Source organism: Trichomycterus rosablanca, chromosome 5 (genome assembly GCF_030014385.1).
Source record: "Trichomycterus rosablanca isolate fTriRos1 chromosome 5, fTriRos1.hap1, whole genome shotgun sequence".
Taxonomy (NCBI): domain Eukaryota; kingdom Metazoa; phylum Chordata; class Actinopteri; order Siluriformes; family Trichomycteridae; genus Trichomycterus; species Trichomycterus rosablanca.
The window spans coordinates 16,226,322-16,243,649 of NC_085992.1; the positions used below are offsets into that span (position 1 = coordinate 16,226,322).

The following is a 17,328-nucleotide window of genomic DNA, read 5'->3' on the forward strand; positions in this document are numbered from 1 at the left end:
CTCACTGTCCACTCTATTAGACACTCCTACCTAGTTGTACCACCTTGTAGACGTAAAGTCAGAGACGATCGCTCATCTATTGCTGCTGTTTGAGTTGGTCATCTTCTAGACCTTCATCAGTGGTCACAGGACGCTGCCCACAGTGCGCTGTTAACTGGATATATTTTTGGTTGGTGGACTATTCTCAGTCTAGCATTGAGAGTGAGGTGTTTAAAAACTCCATCAGCGTTTATGAGTCTGATCCACTCATACCAGCACATTACACACTAACACACCACCACCATGTCAATGTTACTGCAGTGCTGAGAATGATCCACCACCCAAATAATACCTGCTCTGTAGTGGTCCTGGGGGAGTCCTGACCATTGAATAACAACATGAAAGGGGGCTAACAAAGCAAGCAGAGAAACAGATGGACTACAGTCAGTAATTGTAGAACTACAAAGTGCTTCTATATGGTAAGTGAAGCCGATAAAAATGGACAATGTGTGTAGAAACAAGGAGGTGGTTTTAATGTTATGGCTGATCAGTGTATGTTTAAGGTTTTAGCTAAGAACAAAGCATGTGTGTTTATTTAAACATCCTGGATAGTGCATCGGAGGGCATCACACTCTCACATCTAGTACTTAAATTAAGCCCATTAGGCATTGGCACAGTGGGTAGTGCAGTTTCCTCACTGCAAGAGAGGCCTGGCTTTGATTCCCAGGCAGCCAGCTTCCCTTCTTAAGGAGTTTTCACGTTCTTCTTGTATCTGCATGGGCTTCCTCCCAGCGTGTCTGGCAGAAGTAGCAAATTGCCCTAAGCGTGAGTGTGTATGTGTGTGTATGTGATGGACTGGGAACCTGTCTGGGGTGTTTCCTGCCTACCACCCAATAAAACAGATCCACCATGACCCTGACCAGGATAAAGCGGTGCTATAAAAGACAATGAATTAATGACCTGAGATTCAAACTGAAGTCTCAAGAATCCTGGAGCAAGACTCGGCAACTTCTTAGAATTGGGTATAAGGTGTCCAACAAGCTCACAGCATGAGCTTACACAGAAACGCTGGGTGTGTATTTGAAGGACGTCTCAACACTGCACCATTTACCCCATGAAAACACAGGAAGGAACATGGCAAACTCCTCACATCTAGTGACCTGAGATGAGCTTCAAACCCAGGTTGTACGCTGTACCTTTTATTTATATATAAAAAAAATCTATTATAGGTCTAATGCTTTTTGACTGACGTTTAATTACTTCTGTGGAGGGGCACCAACAGGAGATGAGGTCTTGGGATAGTTTTCTTGGACTTCTTGCAGGGTTGCTGATTCCCTTGCTTAAACACACCTGTTTTTACTCATTGGTTACTTACCAGGTTTTCCTATGTGTGACAAAGCAGGGGTCAAACTGTGCTGGACTCTGGCCCCTGTTGGCTTAATGCAATGGGTCGGGCCCCCCACCGCAGACAGTTTTAATTCTCTGGGCCAGGGGTGCACAACAGGGGCCTAAGTGCTGCACATTTTGGCTGCCTGTTGTCACACCTAGGAAATGAGTTAATGTCTAATCAGGTGTGTTTGAGGGAGGAAATTAGTAAACTTTAACTCTCCAGGACTGAAGTTGTGCACCACTGTCATAAACCATGAATTTAAATACTGATGAAGCATGTTTGACCTCAGCCTCTGATGGTTTTTAGCAATCTGGTAGTAAATAAATTGAGTTTAATTCAATTCAGAAATGCCTTTTCCAGTTCCAGTATGACTTCGGGCAAAGTATAGTCCATCCAGACATAGTCTGAATAAGTTGGACACACCCCAATGAATATTTATACTGGAATAATTAACTGGAAAAGCGTTTGCCATGCAGGTCTTCTTTTTTCAACATCAGTACCTAACCATATATATGCTTTTTTCACTGAATGAATAGGCATAAATTCCCACAGACAATAAAAAAGTGAACAGCCTTCCTAAAAGGGTAGTGACTGTTATCAATGCAAAGAGGGAAGTGCAAGAAAGGCCTGGGTTCGATTACTCAGCTGGGCGGCCAAGATCCTTTCAGTGAGAAGTTTGCACGTTCTCCATGTCAAGTCAAGTCAACTTTATTTATATAGCGCTTTTTACAATAGACATTGTCTCAAAGCAACTTTACAAAATCCAGGACCAACAGATACAAAAACCCCTCTTGAGCAAGCAGAGGGCGACTGTGGCAAGGAAAAACTCCCTGAAAATTACAGGAAGAAACCTTGAGAGGAACCAGACTCAGCAGGGCCCATCCTTCTTGGGTGGCCTGGAGGATACTTTAAATAAGTAGAATTTACACACATCAAACAAACACAGAATTAAATGAACTAAAAGTTATAACTGGCAATAAATAAAGAATAATAATAGAGTTATTATTCGGTCTAGTCTTCAATAAAGTCTGTAGTGAGTTCTTGTCATTCTTGGTGCAATTACGCCAGACCCGTCACGTCCGGCAGGAGCAGCATAGTTGTCACGGCAGTCTCGACTTCAATCCTTAACCTTGGCGGGTAAACAGGTTTCCATCAGAATGCCCTGGGGGTAAAACAACAGAGAATGTAGTTAAATGTACAATGCTAGTTGAGTAAAACAGTTTTACAGAGAGTTTTAGACTCCTGCAGCCCTAATTATTACAGCATAACTAAAAGGGAGAGCGAGCAGGTAACAAGGTCATGAAGGCTTTCATAGGACATCAGCGCCCATCTCCCCACCGTCATCAAACCTGAGTGATCGGACAGGAGAGGCAGAACGACAGCAACCCAACATCCCTGATCACCACAAGTTTCTATGACCAAGAACCCCCATGTCCATGTGTCTGTGTGGGTTTCCTATGGGTGCTCCAGTTTCCTCCAATAGTCCAGAAACATGCAGTAAGTCCAATTGAAGCTGCTAAAAACTGCCCTAAATGTGAGTGTGTGTTTGAGTGTAGGTGTTTGTTCTGTGGGGGGCGGCACGGTGGCTCAGTGGGTAGCACTGTCACCTCACAGCAAGAAGGTCCTTGGTTCGATTTCCAGTTGTGGCGGTCTGGGTCCTTTCTCAGTGGGTGGCACTGTCGCCTCACAGCAAGAAGGTCCTTGGTTCGATTTCCAGTTGGGGCGATCTGGGTCCTTTCTGCGTGGAGTTTGCATGATCTCCACGTGTTTGCGTGGGTTTCCTCTCACAGTCCAAAGACATGCAAGTGAGGTGAATTGGAGATACAAAATTGTCCATGACTGTGTTTGACCATGACTGTCGTCTCACAGAAAGAAGGTCCTTGGTTCGATTTCCAGTTGGGGAAGTCCGGGACCTTACTGCGTGGATCTTGCATCTTGCATCTTCTGTCCATGTCTCTGTGGGTTTCCTTCTGGAGCTTCTGTTTCCTTCCACAGTCCAAAGACGTGCAAGTGAGGTGAACTGGATATACTGTACATCTGTGTTTGATATTGAACTTGTGAACTGATGAATCTTGTGTAACCAATAACTATCAGTCCTGTCATTAATGTAATCAAAGTGTGTAAATTATTAGGTTACAATCATAATCTCTATTTCCTCGGGATATTCCGACACTCCTCAGTTCGAAACTCGGTGTTGCCTCCGGTCGGCTGGGCGCCATATAGCGGGCATAATTGACAGTGCCTGCAGCAGATACTAATTGGCCACAGTATCTGCAGGGTGGGGGCCGGACTATGTGTGGGTGTGTGGTTCTTCATACGCTGTGTAAGGACCCTGATTGGCGGAAGAGGCGCCTGTGCAGAAAGCAGGGGCGAGAAGAGGAGGGCTGTAAGATATATAGATATACTTTATTTGTCATATATACATATACAGATGTACAGTACAATGAAATTCTTTCTTCGCATATCCCAGCTTGTTTGGAAGCTGGGGTCAGAGCGCAGTGTCAGCCATCGTACGGCGCCCCTGGAGCAGCGAGGGTTAAGGGCCTTGCTCAAGGAGACCCCACCTGGGGATCGAACCCAGGACCTTTCTTGCTGTGAGGCGACACTGCTACCCACTTAGCCACCATGCCACCATATTAGGTTAAAATCCTAATAAATAGCCGCTCAGGTGGCGCAGCGGTAAAAAGACACGCTGCAACCTGAGCTGGATTCTGAGTACCTGGTATCGAATCCAGCTCTGCCTTACCGGTTCGAAGCTGAGTGACTGTATGAGCAACGATTGGCCGGTTGCTCAGTTGGGGGGTGGGACAAAGTACCGGATGTGGGTCTCTCTCTGTCAGAATGCGATTACGACCTCTGCCGGCTGATTAGAGGTGCCTGCGCAAGAGATGAGGAAGAGTGCCCTTAGGGTGTGTCTCTCCGCATGCAACGCTAGGTGGCGCCAAACTCATAATTGTGTGGGTGGCAAAAATGCATGCGGGTGCTGCTTATGTTTCGGAGGGGATATGGGTTAGCTTCGATCTCCTCGGTCAGGGCAGGGTTCGGCATAGACAGAGAGGAAGCACGATGCAAATTGAACAATTGGATGCGCTAAAGGGGGGAAAAAATCCTAATAAATAAATAAATTGTTCTGTGGTGGTTAAGAGTGTTTCCTGCCTTTTGTCCAATCAGAACCACCGTGACCCTGACCAGGACAAAGGGTGGTAAAACAGACAATGAATGAATGAACAGGATCAGGTGTCCACATGTTTATTTTCTTAAAGGGACTAAATTTGTGACGCCACACGATTTCTGACCAATATCACGTTTCCTATAGGAGGCAGGACCTTAGTGGGCGTGATTTACAGACTCTGCTCTTCGGTGTATCTGCACTACGCTCAGTTATCTAGAGTACTACAGAACGTGAGCGCTGCACATCTGCACATCTGCACTCGTTCAGTTTACAGTAATATACAGTTAGTACAGAGCGCGTGCACTGCGTTGAACCGCACGCGCTGTCTCTCGGGCACAGGTCGCTGGATATGCGCGCGGTGTTTACCGGTCTATAATGCTGAGCAGGAAAGCGGAGATGCAGCTCGTGGTCGGTTCTATGGACCGCGGGAGGGTGGCGGAGCGGCTGCGCGCGGCACTGGCTGGACTGCACGAGCTTCACGTTCTGCGCCAGAAGCAGGGAGATATGGTGCAGCGCGCGCTCAGGACGGACACCGAGCACCAAGAGAAGTTTGAGCAGTCAGACCACATAGAGGGAGAAACCAACGCTGAGGAGAAGCAGAGACTGGAGGCAACACTCAATGCCCTCAAACACCAACTGGTAAGATCTGTCTGTCTGTCTGGCTGGCTGTCTGTCTGGCTGTCTGTCCGTCCGTCCGTCCATCCATTCATCCATCCATCCATCCAATGGAGCAAGCTGTAGCCTAGTGGTTAAGGCACTGGACTTGTAATCAGAAGGTCGCTGGTTCAAGCCTCACAACTGCCAGTTTGCTGCTGTGCAAGCCCTTGAGCGAGGTTCTTAACCCTAAAATTGCTCAGACTGTATACTGTAACTGTAATGTAAGTCGCTTTGGATGAAAGCATCTGCTAAATGCCGCAAATGTAAATCTGTCTGTCTACCTTATTTATCTATCTGTCTGTCTACCTTATCTATCTATCTTGTCTGTCTGTCTATTTACCTACATAGTAAGTTATGGAGTTTTAATCATCCCTGTAGTTGTTCCTTGTCCAAAAATGTTCCTTATAAATAACCTGAGCACATGCGTTCAACAACTGGAACAGCATGTCCTCCTAATTATTCATCAGTAACTAAGATTGAACACATCTGGGGACTTTGTGTCCACATAAATAGTGCTAGTTTGACTGCACCCATCTAAACAGTGGTGTTTGGCCAGTGTGAAAGTGTGAACTTCTTCTTTTCACAGTAAGTTTGTTTAGTAGGTCCTTTAAGGTGGCAATTTTGTGGCAGTGGCTTCCTTCTTGCATGGCAGCAGATACACCTAATGGTCATGTGAAGCTCAGTTGACTGGATATTATCACCAAAGCTCCAGTTGTTTCTAAATCATGACAGACCTATTCTTTGGTGGTTCTTGGATTACGGTTGAGGCATCCGGACACATGTCCATTTGACATAAGGTGACCGTCTGGCTTTTCTACTGACCTTAGCGAGAGATCACTGTTCCATGTGTTTTGTAAACCCCATTTACATGGACACAAAGATGATACCATGTCTATGTGTTTAGTGATAGAATTTACCATCACCAGATTAATGATCTGATTTGCTGTACCATTCAGCGTAAGGTGACCGCCTAGCCTTTCTACTGACCTTAACAAGAGACTACTGTTCCATGTATTTTGTAATAGGTGCAGCCGATCAAACCCTATTTTATGGACACAAAGATGATACCATGCCTACAATTAAGTAAAAGAATGTACACCATCTCCAAGTTAATAATCTGATTTGCTGTATCATTCAGCGTAAGGTGACCATCTGGCTTTTCTACTGAACTTAGCAAGAGGCCACTTTTCCATGTATTTTGAAATAGGTTGATCAAACCCTATTTACATGGACACAAAGATGATACCATGTCTATGTGTTTAAGGATAGAACTTACCATCACCAAATAAATAATTTAATTTGCTGTATGTGTATTTCAACCCTGTAGATCTTACAAAGGACCATTTTTAACTCACACCTCAGTTGATTTTTGAGGCTTTTTTCTTTTTCCAAACACTTAAGTGTCAATTTTTTAGTCATAGAAAAAAAACAGTTGGTATCTGTAAATGTAGCTTTTATAACGTCACATTTTAAGAGTCAAATGGAAAATAAAAACTAAAAACAGTTAACAAAACAACTGTGAGCATTATGGTGGTGCAGCTGTTAAAGTGGGTGCTGTTCAGGTAGTCACCTGGGTTTAATTCTTACCTGCAGTCACAGTCCTATTTAAAAATGTAAACTTGTTGATATCTGCTTATAATATTCTGTATTTATTAATTCATTCATTCATTTTTTGTAGCTACACATTATCACATTGAACAAATCTGTGCTCTTCCCTTATTTTACACTGACACCAGTGACTTTTATCAAAATAGATCATAAAGCCAACATTGCAGGCATATTAATGTGATGCTTGTAAATGTACTGTACTGTATATTAAATGCTGTCTATTAAGAAAGGGTGACAGTAAAACAGAGCTGTATGTGTCTATTGTTAAAAGCCACTAACTCACTGAACTTTTGACCCAGAAAGTATATTATTATCTTTTTTAGTACAGTATGATATGAATTGGGACACAGCCAACATGCTAAAGTAAAGTAAAGTAAAACAAATGATAGCCGTATGCATAGATTTATTTAAATCTTTATTCAAACCTGGTGACTTTTAGCAGACAACAGAGCGTCTTTTGATGAATGCCAAGATTGTCCATGTAAACACAGTCCAAAAATGCTGCTCAGACATCACAAATATTACAGATAAAATGTAACATTTGTAATGTAATATGATGAATTAGTAATTAGTAATAGTAATAATAATAATGACCCATTTAATTGGTTCCTTAAGTATGTACAAACGACCTGTACAAACACCTGTAGGCTATATGTATGTCATGGCAGTCTAGGGATTCCCATAATTTTTTGCAGCTATTTTTTTCCAATGACTTAATGATCGAAATACAAAACCTGCTCTATAATTAGGTTCTTTCATAAGTTTACTCTGGGTTTCCTAAAATCTACAGACAGCAGTTTGACTTATTAGTGGTTAAGCGTTCTGAAAAGTTGTTTAACTTTGTGGTGTGGTTATTAATTCCTTGTTGACAATAATTGACTAAAGCTGGTGACTTGTCTTTGCATAGCACCAGACTGTAATGTTTTCCTCGTGACTTCTAAAAAGGTGACCAATGTTTAATGTACTTCAATCACAGAAACCAAGAAGTTGCAGAAATTAGTAAAATCCTAAGACTGCTATGACAGGCATACCTACACTTACAACTGTATGTTAGCTTTTGATGAGGATCTTATGACCATGCTTTGTTTCTTTGGAAACCTTTGTTCTTCTTTCTTACAAAGAGGTTCTCTTAAAGTTCTTGAACCCTTTTCTACAAGGAAACCTTTAAAATATATAAAGGTACTTTGAACCACAATATATTTTCCAAATAGATTACACTTATTTGGTTCTACAAACGCTGGTTCTCAAAACATCTCAGTACTGCACTTTAATTGCCTAAGGAGGGTCAGTTTGGGACACATTTGTTGCTGAGATTAAAATCAGGCATAAAGGAAATGCACCATAATTACACACTCGAATGCAGAGTGCTTATGTTTGCTCCTACTCAGCTGGGGGTGGTGAGCGCTCATAAATCAAGGTTCATTCCATGCCAGTAGGAGGGGTCGCCTGGGCCAGGTGGGGGGTGTTTCCGTCTCTGATCATTAACCCAATTTAATTGGAATGGTCACAGGGAATGAAATGACTCTGCTTGGTGACACGGGATTGACCCCTCGGTTGGTTCTGGTCCTAAGTTCCCGATCTGTTTTATCTCTGAAAACATTCAAGCTAGATAACTAAGACCGTAAATGGACTTGACTTAGGGGTGCTGGAGGGTAATGAAAATCTGGACTGAACATTTTGTACTTTAGATAAAATTCCTTCAGAGGATGTGGTTCTGTTTAGTATTTAGTGAGGGAGAGGTAGGTTGTTCATACAGGTCATCCTAAAGTCAGCCTTGATTTTTCTTTCCTAAGCTTATAAGAACCAAGACCTGAGGATAGTGTGTGCATAATTGTGGTTAGCATATAGAAACACTTTAGTCATATGATAATGTCATACCAATACATTGTTTGAAAAAGCATACCTCAGCAGATGGTTGTTCAAAGCCGTTAGTCAATATTTAGCATGTCTGGGGGTTGTAGTCGGGTCACCATGGCTCAGTGTTTCAGTATTTGTCTTGGTCTTGTATTGCCTTGTGTTTAAAAGTACACAAAGGTCTGTGTTTCTCTGCAGGAGAGATGAGTGAACATACAACATTGCGCCCTCAGGTCATTCCTTGTCCTTGCTTGGTTAATAGTCAACTACAGTCCTTCTTTCTTCCTTTTACCTCCTTCCCCCGAATGTCATATAACTGCAGGGGGGCCATGTCATTCATTAAAGATCTTTAAGGATCTGCTTCCATTGTTTTCCATGATTTTCTTTGCTCAGCCAAGAGAGCACTTAAATGTACAGGATCTTTGAGCTGAATGCCTGGTCAGCTTCATGCTTGAGTGCCGGCCTTTCAAAAGATCTTTCCCCTCAGTGCTTCATTCAGTGTGTTGATATTTGCACTCTATAGAAAAAAACCAGTATCTTGACCTCACGCATTTACCATGTGTTGAAAACAGCTGCAGTCTTAACTTAAGAGATTGTGAGACATTGTGGTCGATCAGTTAGTGTAGTTAGGTGTGAGTGAGTATGAATCACATTTCTGTAATGCACTGTCCAGGATGTATTCCTGATTTGTGTATGGTATTTCTGAGATCCATTGGTACCCTTATCCAAATGAGGCAGTTTCTGAAAATGTATCGATGTTTAATTAAGAATCAAGGACAGCTCATTTCATGATGGGATTCCAGTCATTGCTGTGATTAATTGTGCATGTACAGCTAAATATACTGCTGAGAATGTGGTAACCCCCCTACTGTATGTTTATGTTGCCTATAGACTCGTCTGCGAAGGCAGGACATCGGACTGAAAACCCACCTGCAACAGCTGGATCAGCAAATAAGCGAGCTCAAACTGGATGGATGGAAAGCTTCTGCCGAATACCTGGAGAGCGACAGCAGACCCAGTTCAGGTGAACATAAATACAAACTAAAAAGCATTTATAAATAATACACTACATACACTGATCAGCCATAACATTAAAACCACCTCGTTTCTACACTCACTGTCCATTTTATCAGCTCCACTTACCATATAGAAGCACTTTGTAGTTCTACAATTACTGACTGTAGTCCATCTGTTTCCTGCATGCTTTGTTAGCCCCCTTTCATGCTGTTCTTTAATGGTCAGGACCCCCACAGGACCACTACAGAGCAGGTATTATTTAGGTGGTGGATCATTCTCAGCACTGCAGTGACACTGACATGGTGGTGGTGTGTTAGTGTGTGTTGTGCTGGTATGAGTGGATCAGACACAGCAGCACTGCTGGAGTTTTTAAATACCGTGTCCACTCACTGTCCACTCTATTAGACACTCCTACCTAGTTGGTCTACCTTGTAGATGTAAAGTCAGAGACGATCGCTCATCTATTGCTGCTGTTTGAGTTGGTCATCTTCTAGACCTTCATCAGTGGTCACAGGACGCTGCCTACGGGACACTGTTGGCTGGATATTTTTGGTTGGTGGACTATTCTTAGTCCAGCAGGGACAGTGAGGTGCTTAAAAACTCCAGCAGCGCTGCTGCGTCTTATCCACTCATACCAGCACAACACACACTAACACACCACCACCATGTCAGTGTCACTGCAGTGCTGAGAATGACCCACCACCCAAATAATACCTGCTCTGTAGTGAGGAACAGCATGAAATTGGGCTAACAAAGCATGCAGAGAACCAGATGGACTACAGTCAGTAATTGTAATTCTATATAGTAAGTGGAGCTGATAAAATGGACAGTGAGTGTTGAAACAAGGAGGTGGTTTTAATGTTATGGTTGATTGGTGTATGTACAGTAAGTGCATTGTCCATATGTTCATCTCAATATCAACAATTAACTAGCAATAAATATGATATCGCTCATTCTAATTGTATAATTAATTTATGTACTATGACTAATGAGGGGTATTTCTTGACATTTAGGATTTTTTGAGCTCAGCGATGGTGGCTTAGGTTCCCTGTCCAACTCCTGCACATCGGTCTACAGTGAATGCCTCTCGTCTTCGTCTCAAGTCAGCCTCCTACCACAGTCCTCGGGCCCCTCGGCTCCTCTCAGTCGTTGCACTCTACTGCAGGCAGATGTGCCACGTCGCCGCTCTGCAGACGAGTCCACGGCTCAGCCGGACATTCCACGGGGACTGGGAGTACGGCTGGGTAGCAGCGGAATACGCACAGGGTCTATTAGCTCAGAGAGAGCCAGGCAGAGACCTGTGTCAACTGGTGAGTGTGACCTCATTCATTAATGCTGTATTTCACACCTGAAAATGAACCAAACACATTTAAGCCAGCCTTTTTTTCACCACGGACCGGTTTCATATAAGATATAATTTCACAGAATGGTGGGGGAAGGAGGATTTAAAATAGAATAATTGTAGAGTGGAAAATCAGTGCAAGTGCATTGCTGGAGCTAAGCTTTTTTTTTTTGCTGCAACGAGACACTGCTCCCACCTAGTGGTGATAGGAGACAGTAACACCTGAAGAGTTATGGAAATGTAATTGCTCTTGTAGCAATCTGTAATTATTTATTCTTTCTGTGCGGCCCGGCAATAAATGACCCACAGACCGGTACCGGTCTGCGGCCTGGTGGTTGGGGACCACTGATTTATGCTATTATTATGTTAATATTTTGCAGTATAATGATAATAGGCAATACTAGTCTAATACAAGTGTCTGTACTATAAATCCACAAGTGCGTTAATTTGCTTATTTAAATGTAGCCAATATACTTTTTGACCACAAGTGTCACTGTAGAACACTACAGGAAAACGTATGTTCTCAAGAACTCTGAATATTCTTCTGGGATCTTTAGTAGAACTGATGAAGACACTTTCTTGTACTCTTTTTTGCAGGTGATCTTGACAGAGTGATAAATCCTGGTTTTGGTTCCTACAAACCCACCGAAGTAAAGACCTTCACCCTAAACAGAAAGCTCTGCGATCCCACCGTGGACCCCAAATACCAGAGCAACCTTGTATCCCGCAACGGCACGGAAATGTACTGCTACCCCAGCCCCTTGCATGCTGTGGCCCTCCAGAGTCCTATCTTCTCCCTGAGTGAAGATCCTACATCACCCATGGCCTCTAAATTCCAAGAGAAGCAGACCAGTGCGGGACTTCCTATGGATACACTTCCCAAGCAGGAGCCAACTAGACCTGATGGTTATATTGTCAAACTGCTTCAGCGTAGCTCCAGTAAAATGAGCCTCCACAGTGACATAGGTGCAGACAAAAGTCATATGTCTTGTAAGGATAACCAGGGTCAAGGACTAAATGGATTCAGAAACAAACAAGTGAACAGTGGACTTGTGGATGTTGCTAACATTCATGGACTGCTTCAGCAGAAAACAGCATCCTTTGAGAATTTACTTCAGGGTGAAAATAATTTACCAAAGACACAATCTGACCAGGAGCCAATGGTTTTGAATAGCATTAGGAAAGAAGACCCCGCTCAAATGTGTCATGGTCAATATTCAGCGAGTGACAGGGATCACAAACAGGCTGCAGTGATGGGCGTCAGTCGCAAGGTTCAGAAGGCAGAAGAGAAAGAGCAGAGTATTTACGTCGACCAAAGCAACAAGGGTGCACCAGTCATCTCAAATCAACCAGAGAGGCGACCAAGCTTCAGATACACCAATGAAGAGAGTAGAAGCAGTGATGGAGATCCCACTCATACTACTCAGTCTGAGTTTGTTTGTGCCCAGTTTGTGCCTGCAGGGTCTCAGAGGGTAAAGGTTCGTCAGGCAGACAAGAAACCCAAGTCTGTTAAACTTCGGAAGAGAGGAAATGAGAAGCCGCCGAGCAAAAAGCACCAGAGGCACTCGTATCGAGACGGACAAGAGAAGGGCAAAGGATGCAGGATGCTAAATCGGGCGGAAAGAGATTCAAAGATCTTCAAAGAGAGGGAGAGAATGGATGGTCACCTTGTTGAGCCTCGGCTTCGTTCAAGCTCAGAGTCCAGTCTTTTGGGACCGCAAAATCCATGTGGAACCTACCATCAGATATATCGCCAGCCAAAACAGTCCTCCAAGTCCAACAAGTCCCACAAGGCTCAGTTTGCAGACCAGGAGAGCCCTTTCCCTCTCCAAGCCAAAAAGAAGCAAAGCTCTGAAAAATGGCCCTATGCTGCAGACATTCTTCCACCTGCCGTCCCGAGCCATTACCAAAGGTCCAAAGATGCGGCCATTCACAGAATCCCACAAAAGCCAGGCATGCTTCGAAGTGTAAGCATGAGACCCCGCTCGGGTCACTGGGGTGGTCTCGCCCGTCCGCTTCCACCATCTCTGTCTTATTCTTCCTACTTTAGCAACTTGGATATAAAATACCCACCTGCACCACTTTCTACCCGCTACCCACCCAAGTGCGAGTCAGAATATTCAGCAGAGTGTGCCTCCCTCTTCCACTCCACAATTGTAGAGAGCAGCGAGGGAGAGCTGAGTGACTATACCACTAACCGCTTTGGAGACAGTGAGTCCAGTCAAGAGTCTCAGACTGCTTCTGACTCAGACAGCAGCCTATCTTTGGATGAAGATGATCTCCTTGAGGAAGATGAGGACGAAGGGGGTCTGGTATGGGCTGAGGCAGCTGTGGGTCCGACGGCAGCCGGGCACCATCGTCCCGAGCCGGCTGCATGTCGTATAAAGGCTTCCAGGGCACTGAAAAAGAAGATCCGGCGCTTCCAACCAGCCTCACTTAAAGTTATGACTCTAGTGTAGACCTCTAGCTTACCCAAAGTCAACAGGGTATATGATTTAAACACCTGTTTTTAAGTGGCACTAATGCTGTATACATGCAAGTTCTTAGATTTAATGTATATGTGTATCATTATGCAATGCGTCAAGACTTGTCTAGAGTTAAACTGTTTAAATGACTTTAGTACTAGTACTAAATACGAACTTGCTTCTATTTACCAAAGACTGCTTTGATTGCCAGTTGACATCAAGCATTACATTCATAGCCTCTTTGTATATATGTTCATTTTGCATTTCAGAATAGCCAAAAATACATAGTAAGACGATACCTTGTGTTTCATAAATACTGTATTGAACATCTTTTAAGACCTGTTGTGTAATTGTTTTGCACATTTGATTCTAGCTATGCAACTTATTCTTTGCCAAATAAATTCTATTTAATATTAAAATAAGCTTTGCATTCATTCATTGGTCCTGAAGTTACTGATTATTGGGAGGCAAGAGGGCTTAGGCAAAGGTAAGGTACTGTCAAGTTGATTCTGATTCCTGGCTAACATGTAGATACTGTTTCTCCAGAACATACTGTTATTGGTACTGCAGTTGTGTATTCAGGATTCTTAATGGCTTATTTATTATTCCTCTAATTATATCCATCAATCTCGTTGCTGGCACTCCTTTTCCTCTTTTATCTTTAAGTCCTTCAAGCTTAAATGTCTTTTCCAATGAATTTATTTTTTATGTGTCCAAAATAGAAGAGCTTCAGTTTAATTATCTAGGCTTTAAATAAGAGGTTAGGTTTGATTTGCCATTCAAGGTGTGGCTCTCAAAAGTCTTTGCCAGCACCAAAGCTCAAAGACATCAATGTTCCTCCTGTCCTACTTTTTTTACAGTCCAGCTTTTACATTCATAAAGAACCACAGAAAAGACCATAGTCTGGATAATAATAATATTCGTTTGTTGAGACAAATCATTATATTTGAAGTTGATTTCCAGGGCAATTACAGCTTGGCAGCAAAAATATTTATAGTTTTTTATAAATAAATATTTATAATATTTATTTGTGAATTTCCCCACTGTGGGACTAATAAAGGATTATTTTATCTTATCTTATCTTATCTTATCTTATCTTATCTTATCTTATCTTATCTTAGTTAAGACACACTTGTAGTATTTGGCTGGACAGATGACCATCCAAGACTTGGTTGCTCTTTCTTCACCTTTAACCCTGTACATCACCTATTGGAGACCAGATAATGTGTGGATGTTGCCAGTCTTGCCAGTCTGCAAAACCTTATTTCTAGTTACAAGGCACTTCATATGACCTGTTAAGATTTCATTGCCCTTGTTTACCATTTAATCATGTATGTTGTCCATGGGACACCATGCATAACATCATCCCTGAATGGCACCCATTGTGTCTAAAAGCACAGATAGTTTTAAGATCTTGTTGTCCACCTTTAAACTCCTAGATCAGCTATGGGACACTGTGTATTAGATCATTTTTGGACGACATGAAAAGGAGACTTAACTAGCCAAACCTTGGTGGTCATCAGTCTTGTAAATCTATAAAGACTCCATTTCCAGTTAAGATTTTGTTGGATGGCTGTATTCTTCTTACCACAAACCTGATAAGGTGTGTGGGAATGCAAAGGATCCGTGGCAGTTATCTAAGATTTAATTTTTAAACTTTTTAAAGTTGAGCTGGTTAGGAATTGTAAGGTTTTGAGCCCATTACACAAACCCAAGTCCACAAAGTGACCACTTTTGCCATTTGCAAATAACTTTAGTGAGAAAACAAACACCATTCAAAAGTGCACAACTTTTTATTATTTAATATATATATATATTATAATTAATATATACTGTATATAATATATAATATATTGGGATGTGCTAGAGAAGACTTTGCGCAGTGGTCCAAATCTTCCATCATCAATACAAGATCTTGGGGAAAAATTTATGCAACTCTGGACAGAAATAAATGTTGTGACATTGCAGAAGCTTGTGGAAGTGATGGCACAGCAAATGCGTGCCGTAATCAAAGCTAAAGGCGGGTCAACGAAATATTAGAGTGTGTGACCTTTTTTTGGTCAGGCAGTGTATATATATATATATATATATTATCTTTTACAACTTTCACAGTACCCACGGGCTGATTCCATGCAATAATTGATCTAGCAATGAACCAACATATAATAAGCAGCTGATGAACTTTCTAAACACATCTGCACTGCATGACTTGTGATCTACATGACCAATGATGCAGGAAAGAAGTTCCTATTGGCATAAATTTTATTAATGTCACAAAATATTGGAGTGATATAATTATGAACAGAATGTAAGTGGAATAAAACCCCCACCTAATACAGTACATACACACACAATCACATTTCTGAGCAAAATCATTTAACCCCACAAATACATACAAACCTTCAGACACAGCTCTCACCACTTCTAAGGTGATATATACACCGATATACAGTATAAGGGGGCATAACATTATGACCACTGACAGGTGAAGTCAATAACACTGATTATCTCTTCATCACGGTACCTGTTAGTGGGTGGGATATATTAGGCAGCAAGTTAACATTTTATCCTCAAAACTGATGTGTTAGAAACAGGAAAAAAAATGGGCAACTGTAAGGATTTGAGTGAGTTTGACAAGGGCCAAATTGTGGTGGCTAGATGAAAACTGCAGGTCAGTTTCTATCAAAAGAAAGCTGGCCTGTGTGGTCCGATCCAACAGACGAGCTACTGTAGCTCATATTGCTGAAGACATTAATGCTGGTTCTGATAGAAAGGTGTCAGAATACACAGTGCATCACAGTTTGTTGCGTACGGGGCTGCATAGCCACAGACCAGTCAGGGTGCCCATGCTGACCCCTGTCCACCACTGAAAGCACCAACAATGGGTATGTGAGCATTGGAACTGGACCATGAAGCAATGGAAGAAGGTGGCCTGGTCTGAGGAATCACGTTTTCTTTTACATCACGTGAATGACCGGGTGCATGTGCGTCGCTTACCTGTGGAACACATGGCACCAGGATGCACTATGGGAAGAAGGCGAGCCGGCGGAGGCAGTGTGATGCTTTGGGCAATGTTCTGCTGGGAAATCTTGGGTCCTGCCATCCATGTGGATGTTACTTTGACATGTACCACCTACCTAAGCATTGTTGCAGACCATGTACACCCTATTCCCTGATGACTGTGGCCTCTATCAGCAGGATAATGCGCCCTGCTACAAAGCAAAAATGGTTCAGGAATGATTTGAGGAGCACAACAACGAGTTTGAGGTGTTGACTTGGCTTCCAAATTCCCCAGATCTCAATCCAAACGAGCATCTGTGGGATGTGCTGGACAAACAAGTCCGATCCATGAAGGCCCCACCTCACAACTTACGGGAGTTAAAGGATCTGCTGCTAACATCTTGGTGCCAGATACTACAGCACACCTTTAGGGGTCTAGTTGAGTCCATGCCTCGAGGGTCAGGGCTGTTTTGGCAGCAAAAAGGGGACCAACACAATATTAGGAAGGTGGCCATAATGTTATGCTTGATTGGTGTATGAACTTTGTGTTCAAATCCAGAAGTCCAAAGTTAATTAATGCTGTCTGAAAAGTATGATTCTCTAAAGGCCTCCGCAACACTGGAAAAGTAGTTTCACATTCTTGCCATGTCAGAGGTTGAAATGGGATTTAAGTACGTATTTGAGCCACAGGTGGAGCCTTCATAATGGTTCTTTTTATCTCTGTCTGACAGGGATTTAAGAGGATTAAGTGTGTGGCAGCCTGTCTAAAGATTTCATCAACTTTTACTTATATGTTGTTGCTCTGCTTGAACCTCACCTCATAACCGCAGACGATGCAATAGCC

At 42.7% G+C, this 17,328-nt stretch overlaps 1 protein-coding gene across 1 annotated transcript; it reads left to right on the top strand.

The window, feature by feature from the left end:
- Positions 1 to 4,916: 4,916 nt before the first annotated feature.
- dact2 (dishevelled-binding antagonist of beta-catenin 2) lies at positions 4,917 to 13,587 on the top strand. Its single transcript, XM_062994945.1, has 4 exons — positions 4,917 to 5,180; positions 9,552 to 9,684; positions 10,691 to 10,987; positions 11,617 to 13,587. The coding sequence occupies exons 1-4, from the start codon at positions 4,917 to 4,919 to the stop codon at positions 13,476 to 13,478; spliced, it is 2,556 nt and encodes an 851-aa protein (XP_062851015.1). The 3' UTR covers positions 13,479 to 13,587.
- Positions 13,588 to 17,328: the final 3,741 nt, after the last annotated feature.